Source organism: Odocoileus virginianus, chromosome 2, assembly GCF_023699985.2.
Source record: "Odocoileus virginianus isolate 20LAN1187 ecotype Illinois chromosome 2, Ovbor_1.2, whole genome shotgun sequence".
Classification (NCBI taxonomy): domain Eukaryota; kingdom Metazoa; phylum Chordata; class Mammalia; order Artiodactyla; family Cervidae; genus Odocoileus; species Odocoileus virginianus.
The window spans coordinates 43,613,723-43,624,722 of NC_069675.1; the positions used below are offsets into that span (position 1 = coordinate 43,613,723).

The window sequence follows — 11,000 nt, forward strand, 5'->3', positions numbered from 1 at the left end:
ACTGAACTTTAGTGGTTTTTCTATTACCCATTTTTCCTCCCTAATGATATTAAACAGGTCCAGCTCTGGCTCAGGCTATGGAAGAGCAATCAAACTTGCAAAACCACATCAATGATTAGATCCTCCAAACTGTGTTCTGTGATCTTAAATAATTTCCAATAAATTTTCTTGCTGGGTTTTGCTTGTTTACATTTAGTGTGGACTGAATTCTAACACACTAAAGACCCCCTGCTCCGTCCCATGGCTTGGGATGGTAGGGACTCTTGGAGGGGTCACACTTGGTGCCTCTGAGAGGTTGAGAAACATCCAGGGAAGGAAAACTCTCGCCAGCTTAAGTTTCATTCAAACTTTCAAACTCAGACTTTTAAACAAAATGCTTTTATTTCTAGTTTTAAATGGAATGCAGTGTTAGGAACTTGCATGGACTCTCGAAAGGCCTTTATATTCTCTGTGTTAATGCTTCCTTTCTGGCCAGAGAAAGCAAGTAGGGAAGATGGGCCAAGACCAGACAGGGCAGACACAGCCCGAGTGCTGTGCAGAGCCCACGGCCGGAACCTGCCCGAAGGGGTGGTCAGTAGTCGTCGTAGTTCACGCTGGCTCCGTGCCGGAAGCTGTGGGCACTCCGGGGGCCAATGGCCGCGTCCTCATCGTAGTGGCGCTGGTAGTAATCGTAGTAGTCGTGCCCATTCCGATTTCTGTTCAGCCAATAGCTGATGTCATCCTCAAATTTCTGGAGAAGAGGGTGAAAAAGGATGGGATTAAGGACACCATTTCCCAAAGCACATCTTACTGGTGGTGTTTCTCTGGTTCATTCACTGACATTCAACAATGAATGACCCCTAATAGAATAACTCCTGCAATAAGGTCCTACTGTACAGCAAAAGGAGGAACTATTTCAATATCCTGTAGTAACTACAAGGGGATAGAACCCAAAAAAGAACACACACATATATATATATGTGCGTGTGTATCTGAAACTAACACAACATTATAAATCAACTGTTGTTGTTCAGTCACTAAGTCATGTCCGACTCCTTGTGACCGTGTGAACTGTAGCACGCCAGGCTTTTCCTGACCTTCACTATCTCCTGGACCTTGCTCAAATTCATGTCCATTGAGTCAGTAATGTTGTCTAACCATCTCATCCTCTGTTTCCCCCTTCTCCTCCTGCCCTCAATCTTTCCCAGTATCAGGGTCTTTTCCAGTGAGTCATCAGGTGGCCAAAGTATTGGAGCTTCAGCTTCAGCATCAGTCCTTCCAGGGAATATTCTAGGTTGATTTCCTTTAGGATTGACTGGTTTGATCCCCTTGAAGTTCAAGGGACTTTCAAGTGTACTTCAATAAAAGAGTACTTCTCAACTGTACTTCAATAAAAAATAATAAATAGTACTTAAAAAAATACTTACTCCTAGTTACAGCATCCCTGGGCCAGAGGTCAGTTTTAACCAGCAGGCGAGCATTGCTGAAAGCCTAGTCCCCAAAGGCATATGCACCGCTTCCTTTGAATCCCTACCTGTGAGTTCTGAATACATCCCAGACTTCAGCATTCTTCTCTTTTTTGGTAAAGAAAGCAGACATCTGCCCAATGCAGTAACAAATGGGCCTGCCCCCAGCACTGGGTGTCTAGTGTGGCAGACGCTGACCCCCAGTCCTGCCTGGGCTGCTGCACAGGCTGTGGGTTTAGTGAACGGTGGTGAACAGAATCACACTGCAGCCTGGTCTGCATGTCTGCTGGTGGCTCTCTCACACCTGTAGTGACACTCAAACAGGCCTGGTGCGCTGACTCAGGCCACAAACACTGACTACGGGGGCACAATTCCACCCTCTTCATCTGCTTGGCCTGGGGCTCTGACCTCCACCAACCTCAGCCGCCCCACCAGTCTCTGCTTTCAAAAGAAGATGGCTTGCTTGACTCACAATATTGCAGTTTGTCACAAAGTGTAGTAGCCTCATTCTTTGGTTTTCCTCATTTTATAATCTTGTTTGAGGTTTTGCTTTAAAATATTTTTTTTCAAAAACTTAAAAAATATTTTATAAATACAGAAATAATGCAAACTTACATTTTAAAAAAAAGCATGGTGAAAAAAAAAAGCATGGTGGGAGGGAGACAAAGAGAAAGGGGCTATTTCCACTGCCAATTCCTACTGGTGTCTGGATGCATGTCCTTCTAGTCCCATCTGTGCCTATGTTAGAAACTTACTGGATCCTCACACTTACTCACACTCAGATAGAACCATACAGATATGGTCAGAGGGTTCCTAGGAAAATTAGACTTTCTCTGAATCTAAGTGAAGTCTCCGGAATTCTGCTATCAAACCCTGATGGGAAGGAACCCACTGGGCACAGCGGGGTGGAAAATTCCAGCCAACACCCTTACACCTGACAGTCACCTGGTCCAGTGCCTACCAGCTCTGGCTTTGACTGCAGAGCAAATAACAGAACTTCATTCTCTGCCGTTTCCCTGCATGCACTCCCACCATCCGGTGGGAATCCAAGCCTCTCCCCCACCCCCCTCAACCCTCATCCCCCCAGGGAGAGCCAGGCCTCTGCCCCCCAACCCTGCCCTGGAGGAAGCCAGCCTCCTTTCCCTCCGCGCCACCCCCAACCCCCAAGGGAATCCAGGCCTCTGCCCTCCAACCCCCATTCCCTCAGGAAGATACAGGCTACTGCCCCTCACCTCCACTCTGCCCAGTGGGAAGCCAGCCCTCAGTCCCACCCTCCCTCAGGGATCCAGGCCTCTGCACCGCCCCCACTCACCCAGGCCTCTGCACCGCCCCCGCTCTCCCAGGCCCCGCCCCTCCCGCCGAGGGACCCCGGACACCCACCGCCTCATCGAAGCCGAGGTATAGGAAGTGCTGATACCACTGCTGCACCTCCGGCCTCGAGCGGTCCCACAGCTGCCGCTTGGGCCTCCTAAGGCCGCTCAGGAACTCCTTGGCTCTGCTCTCCTGGACAGCCACCGGGGTCGTAGTGGGAGCAGGGGCTGAAACGAGGGGTCCCCCCACCCCCCACCAAGTACAAAAATGATTTCTTTCCTCACTGGGGTGAATCGCTCTTCCACATCCCCTCCCACCCCACCCGGCAGGAGATGCTCTATCTGGCACATCCTTCCTGCAGGACAGGGCTACAGGGTCGCACCCTGGGCTCTGGGGTGGCCAGCCCTGCCCTCTGGCCGCTGCCCTATCACAGGCCTGGGGTTGGGGCAGGAACCGAATTCAGCTCCTCCTCTGCCGCCCCTGGCCACACCCAGCCCAGGTCCGGCCCTGGACAGGGCTGGTGCTTCCCTGAGGGCCCTGCTGTCAGGAAAGCACGTGTATCCAGTGCTGCCCGGTAGGTGTTCACTGTCGAGTAAACAGGAGCCCTCTGGGCCTGCTTCGGAGTCCAGGGGAGAGAGAGCTGGAACAAGGGGGTCGTGGGCAGGCCAGCCAGGTGAGTCCAGCAGGGGCTGTGGGGACAAGCGGTGCCACCTGGGGTCCCACTGTGTGACCACTGACGATTGGACTGCCTCTTAATAGGGTGACCCTTGCTTTCCCACGGCTTCCCCGAATGCCTTCTGTCTTGGGCTCAGTGCTCAAAAGGCCCCACTCCTGCAGATACACTCAGGGAAGCTCTGGGTCCTGGGCTGGCCCTGCTGACTGGCTCTGAGCCCCTGTGCCCTCATCTGTGACACGGGATGGATGGTCTTTGCCTCGAGGTTGGCATGGAGACCACGCAGGAAAAGGAAGTCAAGTGCCCTTGCGTCCCTGCTCATGTGGGTAAATACCAGCACGTTTGTAGTCTCACCGCCTGCTCGTCTGGGCATGTCCCTCTGGGCCTGTCACACTGTTTCGCACACAGAAGGTGCTCAATATTTGTTTCTTGGCTTGAGCTGGATAAACTCTGAGGGTGTACACAGAGGAGTCCTGATTTTCTTGGTCACTTTCTCTCTGGTATCCCTTCCACAGGTGGTCCTGCCAGAACCCCCATCGGCCTTGGTACCACTGGGGGATGCCTGCCCAGCCCAGGGAGGGGGCCGGCTGAGGGCCTGGGAGGTCAGGGGTGGACCAGGGCCTCCGGAGAGGCTGGGAGAGCTGGGGAGATGCTGGGAGCCCCTCTCCATACCGAGAGGGGCCGCATGTGTTCAGCAGGTGCGTGTCAGGTGGAGGGGGTCACTGCAGACCCCCTGGGAAGTAGCTATAAGCACTGGGGCCCCACAGCAGGGAACAGACTTCAAATTCAACTTCCTGGAGCCCCATTAACTCAGGGAAAAGAATAAGTGGTTAAAAGTTCACCTCAGAAATGTAGTCTTCATTCTAAGGGACAGATAACTTCCTGTTTTTCAGCTGAAGACGCATGTTCCGAGGGAGAATGGTATTCTCAGGACCACAGGATGATGGAACCCATTACAGGGGCCCAGGACTCACCTGCATGGCTCCCAGACTGTTCATGTGCCACCACCACTACCTGAGGCATGTTCTTCACAACAGGTGTCAGCAACACAACGAGCGGTCTTTCTGGTTAACCCCCTCCCAAGGGCCACTTGGGTATGGAGGGCGCCCACAGCCCGCTCTGTGCTGCCCCAGGACTAAGGCTGTGTGTGCTCTAGACTCAGGCGTGTGCTCTAAAGGGCATCAGGGTTCTAAAACAGCCTTCACTGAACACTGCCGCTCTGTTCCTTTTATTTCTGGATCTACACTGACAGCTTTCAGAGAAGCATTGACTGGCAATAATATTTATCTGATGAAATACCGCACTGCATCCCCACAGAACCACCCCTTCTATCTGCTAACCTTTTAAGGAGGAAACACTTTTCATTTTCCAAACACAAGCCTCCAGTGAACACATCAACATCACTGTTTCCCTGCAACCCAGTGAAGAATGCTCTCTTTTCCATGTCGGCTGTATTTACCTTCTCGTTTCCGAAGCAGCAACTTGAGTTTGTTTCCACTTATGCCTCCTAAAGGAATGAAGACAGAAATCGTTTCAGGGTTGTACTGGACCCTTAAATTTCTCACATGCAAAAATCCACATTGGAAAAAACTCACTTCATGCCCCTATCCTGCTTTGGCAACTTGGTATCCAATGCTTGCTGCATTTCCTATTGTGTAGAAAAACCCATTCAGGCTGCCGCTTGCTCAAACTGGTGACAAGAACTATGGCTGAACAGGACGCTTTGAGCTACTGGAGACCATCTGAACTATTCCCTAGGAAAAGTAACGTTGTCCTTTAAGCCCTTCTATCATAGTATTCAGGCAGGAGTTAGAGGGAGAATAGATACATGTGTATTGCATGCCTGGCTGAGTCACTCTGTTCTTCACCTGAAACTATCACAACATTGTTAACTGGCTATGTGTACATGCGCGCTCAGTTGTTCAGTCATGTCTGACTCTTTGTGACCCCATGGACTGTAGCCTACCTGGCTCCTCCATCCATGCGATTCTCTAGGTAAGAATACTGGAGTAAGGAGTTGCCGTTTCTTTTTTTTTGCCATTTCTTCCTCCAGGAGATCTTCCCCACCCAGGGATTGAACCCTGGATCAAATCCTGCATTGGCAGGCTGAAACTTTATCACTGAGCCACCTGGGAAGCCCATATTCTAGTATAAAATTTTTTAAAAATTAAATAATATTCAGGCAGCTATCTGTCATATGTATCTGCCTGCAGACTTTACTTTTCATGGTACAGTCTACTGAATAGTGTCCCCCCAAATTCATACCGCCCAGAACCTCAGCGTGGGAACTTATTTGAAAATAAGGTCTGTGCAGATGTAATGAGTTAAGGATCTGGAGGTAGCATGATGCTGGGTTTAGGCTGGGCTCTAAATCCAATGACTGATGTCCTTACAAGAAGAAATGACAACACACAGATGGCAGTCATGAGAAGATGAAGGCAGAAGTGGGGTTTCTCCACCAACAAGTACGTGCCTCAGTGCTCTCAAAGTTTAGCCCTGTATTGTTATTTGTCCTGACTGTCTTACAATCAGGCATCATTTGTACCATTTACTGTTGTTTATATTCAGATCTAGAAGTGTTTATAACCTGCCCAATCATTTAATAGTAAATGATGAGTCTGATCTCACGGAACGCCCCCTCTGGCCCGTGAGCTGGTTTGGAGACTGTGGAAGCCTCTGGTCTCTGAGTGCTACTTACAGGAATGAGGCTTGTCCTGTGGAGGGGGAACCAGAGGCCCTAGGAGAGAGACCAGCCTTGTAAAGACTGATCAGAGCATCCTTAGGTGTATGAGCCACAGTCTTGCCCAAGGATGGAGATACTGAGATGGTGGTATCCATCCTTCGGCAGGTCTTGTCCTTCCCAACTGTGGACCAATTTGCAACTGCAGAGGTGTCGTCTTCTGGGAATAGGAGCCAGAGCTCCGGCCAGACTTTCAGAAGTGTGTGGGGCCCAAAGAAGATTAAGAAACTCTGCTTAAAGAATTTATTATGTAGCTGGGGAGGAAAAAAAACACATTTGTAGCCAGAGGTCACAAATTGGCTGCTCACTGCTGAATGTGACCTGCAAGTGTGTTTTCTTAGGTGCCCGTGTTTACAGATTTAGTATTTGAATGTTTCCAGACCCAGATCACTTGGCAGACCCGGGGGTCTGTGAATAGCACTTTGCCTCTCAAGCCCCCCACAGGTGTTTGAATTTGGGTGTCTCCCACCTACCTTTAGAATAGGGAGCCAGGTTTGGGGGGAACTCTAGGGATCCCACTGCAAGACAAGAACACAGTGGGGCCACCCTCATGTCTTCAGAGGAGGTCTGGTGTCTCTGGGCAGTGGGCTAAGTGGGCAGTGGTCTGAATTCAGAATTATCGTCTACACTTCCAGTTAGTCTACAGAGATGTGGTTGTTTAAAAAGCAGGTACAATTTTAGGCTGCATAAATAAAAGGAGAGCGTCTTGAAGAAAGGAAATACTTGTCCTGCCTCTGTTTCGGCTTGTCTCTGATCAGCCCACCTCTTTACTCTTTGGTTCAGGTGCTAACATGTGCAGAGAAGGCAATGGCACTCCACTCCAGTACTCTTGCCTGGAAAATCCCATGGATGGAGGAGCCTGGTAGGCTGCAGTGCATGAGGTCGCTAAGAGTTGGACACGACTGAGAGACTTTACTTTCACTTTTCACCTTCATGCATTGGAGAAGGAAATGGCAACCAACTCCAGTGTTCTTGCCTGGAGAATCCCAGGGACGGGGGAGCCTGGTGGGCTGCCGTCTATGGGGTCGCACAGAGTCGGACACGACTGAAGTGACTTAGCAGCAGCAGCAGCAGCTAACATGGGACCTTCAGACGGTCATAGAAAAACAGGAGTTCTGGCAAAAGGAAAAAGTTTTTGAAAGAGGAAAAAGTCCAGGAGGAACAAATGGCCCATGTATGTGATATGATAACAAATTAAAGGAATTTAGATGTTTAACTGGGGCTTCCCTGGTAGCTCAGATGGTAAAGAATCTGTCTGCCAATGCAAGAGACCTGGGTTTGATCCCTGGGTTGGGAAGATCCCCTGGAGGAGGGCATGGCAACCCACTCCAGTATTCTTGCCTGGAGAATCCCATGGACAGAGGAGCCTGGTGGGCTACAGTTCATGGGGTCCCAGAAAGGTGGACATGACTGAGCAACTAACACACACACACACACACACACACACACACATATAGATGTTTAACTAGAGGGAACTTCTGGGAGCAGAGCGATGGATGGCTCTAAGGTGCCACTGGGCCAAAGAATAGGGTGGGCAGCAGGCTGTCAGCACCGGACAGGCACCCAATGCTGGAGCAAATCACCAGAGAAGCTTCCCATCCAGAGTTGCTAGAGGTATCTGAGCATCAGTTGTGAGTCGGCACTGGGGAGGCTACTGCACAGGAGGATCAGTTAGATGGGGTGGGACCACCTTCAGTCTGTGCTTCCCTCCCAACCTCAAGAGCCAGCGAAGGACTCTACATTTGCCAACATGGACAGGGCACGAATCTGAGCACATTTTAGTATCGTAATACACATGAGTCTCCAGCGACTCAAGAGTAGCGTGCCGAATTAAGCACCACCCCTCTGTCTGTCTTCTGTAAGAGCACTTTAATACTGATGAATTGAAACAGACATTGGAAAAGTGAAAAGTGTTAGTCCCTCAGTCGTCCCCGACTCTGCAACCCTTTGTACTGGAGCTTGCCAGGCTCCTCTGTCGGTGGAATTCTCCAGGCAAGAATGCTGGAATGGGCTGCCATACTCTCCTCCAGGGGATCTTCCCAACCCAGCGAATGAACCCAGCTCTTCCGTATTGCAGGCAGATTCTTTACCATCTGAGTGGCATTTGCACTGAAGCTGCAATTTCTCCCAGCAAATGTGTATCACTACTACCTCAGAAAGGTGAGCCCCATCAGATTCAGCTACACAACTGAAAAGGGTGAACAAGTCCCAAAATGATAAATATCAGCAATGCCATGGTGCCAATTACTACCCACTGAACTGTAAATATCAATGCGTGAACGTGGATACCACACTAACTTTATTTGAAGAAAGGAATAAAGAACAAATGAGCCGCGGTGGGGTTTGTCTTGTAGCATCATGAATTTCTACCCCAACACCACTGGTCACCATTTCCAGGCTGTGCTCAAACACACTCCTGAGTTGATCAAGTCAAGCTCCCTGGCATTCGATCTCCCAGGGTTTGGAATTTCAAGATGCCCCCTTTGAAGTTCTTGATAAACTGGTCAAGAAAGGGTTATGGTCCCTTTCTCCGTTAAACTCTTTGGGGTGTCATAAAATCACCTTGGGGACTTTACATGAAGATTTCCATTTGGTGTCATAAGAACTTTTACATTCCAGCTCAATGATCATAATATTTTAACCAACTCCTATCACTGCAGTCTTGGTACAAATGAAATAAAATACAAGTCCTGAAAAGAATGGGTTTCTAGCTGATGTCCACTTGCTGTATTCAGATGTGGTTCTTAAAATGGGAGGAACAAGTGGGAGGTGATAAATCAGGTGATGGGGAGTGATTGACTGGCTTCCCCTGTGGTCCTAAATTAGAAGAGCAGTCACCCCAGCCCCTCTGTTGTGCTAATGTCCCCCAGGGCTCCCAGGGCTCCCCTGCCCCATGTTTGCTGTTCGCCACTTGTGCTGACCACCCAAAACACAGATGTTCAGCAACCAGGGGGGTCCTGCCTTTCCACCCACCTTGCTTGGCTGCTTTGTGGTGCGAGAAACTTCAGTCTCAGGTTCTTGAGCAGGTCACCTTCCCACCTTCCAGACCCTGCATCTTCCCAGTAGACCTGGGGTCACCACCCCACCTCTCACACCCGCAAAGGCACCCCTGCCTGCCAGAGGCCACTCCTGAGCCATAAAAGCTGGCAAAAGGGAAGATAGCACTCAAGGTGAAATCTCCCTGAGGTGGGCTCTGTGGGCTCCCAGGGTTCAGAAGTCCGCACCCACTTCATCTGCAGCCTGTGTGTGAATACGCGCATTTTTTAGGGAACGAACTGGGATTTCCAACCCATTCAAGAGGGCCCCCAAGAAGTAGAGAAGTTGAAGAATTTCTCCTTTCAGGGCTTTTCCCCAGCGAGGTGAGGCCCTGCTCCTGCTCGCGCAGATTTTCAGGCCTGGAACTTAACTGAGCCGAGGCGCCGGGAAGGGAAGCCCTGGAAGGTACCCTGGGGATGAAGGCCCTTGGAATCCTCTGAGTTCTGGGTGCCACCTGCCTACGGCGCCCACTGCACCCTGCCCCTCGCGTTCTGTTCAAGGCTCCTCCTCATCTTTTCCCAAGGTTGCTGCAGATACCTGAGACCCTGCCCTTGACCCTGAACTCTGCCACTTCCCAGGTTCTGCAAGGGCAGAACCCAAGACCGCTTTCAACTCTTGGCCCTTGCCAAGGCTCGGGATGTGCGCCTTGGTCTGCGCGCCCTCCTCTCGGCGTTAGCGCCGTGGACTCGCCCCCTTACCTGGGCCCACGCACAGCAGAAGCAGCAGCGCCAGTGCGGTCATGACCAGGAAGGCGGGCCGCGCGGAGGTGGCCATGGTTGCCGCGGATGCGCTGGAGAGAGATGCGCGCGCCTTGGCCACTGCGCGGGAAGGATAAGGAAGGCGCTTCTTTTGGAGGACGCGGCGCCAGCGGACTGCGCGCTGGAGAACTGCGCTCGAGGGTCCTGGACGCGCGGGCGGTCCCCGAGTCCGGGCCGGGGCGGGACCCGGGAGGCGGGCGCCGTGCAGACGGGCCGCGGGCCAAGCGTCCGTGCCAAGTCTCCGCGCCCCTCTCTCCGGCCACGGCTCCTCCAAGGCCGCGGGGCTGCAGGCGCCTGGGCCGCCAAAGACCGCGGGCGAAGGGCAAGAGAGGTCCGGCTGCCCCGCGGGAGGGGCCGCGTCATCCAGTGGGGGAAGGGCAGGGTGCTCTGAGGGTCCCCGCGCAGGCCTCGTGATCTCGCCGCTACCGGCCCTCCAGACCACAGTCCCCTCCCCTGCGCACCGCGCGCCCTGGCCCCCCCCAGCCCGCTCCCTCCCTCCCGCGCAGGCCTTCGGAATGTCCTGGCTTTCCCTCGCAGCTCTAAAGATGCCTTTGGCAGCTCTGTGCTTCGTGCAGTTTAAGTCTCCACGCTCTGGGCTCAGAGCTGCATTCCAGGAAAACATCTCGCTCCAGAGACTCCAACAGAGTCTCTGATTACCTTTCAGTAATCAGGAGAGGGTGAGCCCCGCAAGTGTTCACACGTCTCCATCGTGTGCCCCAGGGACGCACACTGAAGGGGCGCCCGGTACCCGCGTGAGGCCACGGAAACTGGAACCGGTCTCCACCCCCCACCCCCGCCGCGTCCCGGACCTGTGCACACACGAGGACCCCCGCGGGCGCGCGGCTTCTGGGAACTAACCCCTCTAGGCCCCTCTACACTGCGGCCTCCTCTCCTTTTAACACCTTCACACCCTGTACTTGTACCAATGGCTCACCAGGTAAAGAATCCGACTGCCAATGCAGAAGAGATGCGGATTCGATCTCTAGGTTGGGAAGATCCCCTGGATAAGGAAATGGCAACTGGTTCCAGTATTCTTG

General features: G+C 52.1%; 1 protein-coding gene across 1 annotated transcript; it reads right to left on the bottom strand.

Moving 5' to 3' along the window:
* Window positions 1-359: 359 nt before the first annotated feature.
* Window positions 360-10,600, bottom strand: ECRG4 (ECRG4 augurin precursor). The gene is made up of 4 exons (XM_020885995.2): window positions 9,904-10,600; window positions 4,889-4,936; window positions 2,826-2,983; window positions 360-730 (listed from the first exon to the last, which is right to left on the bottom strand). Exons 1-4 carry the CDS (start codon window positions 10,583-10,585, stop codon window positions 572-574), a joined length of 1,047 nt encoding a protein of 348 aa, XP_020741654.2. The 5' UTR covers window positions 10,586-10,600; the 3' UTR covers window positions 360-571.
* Window positions 10,601-11,000: the final 400 nt, after the last annotated feature.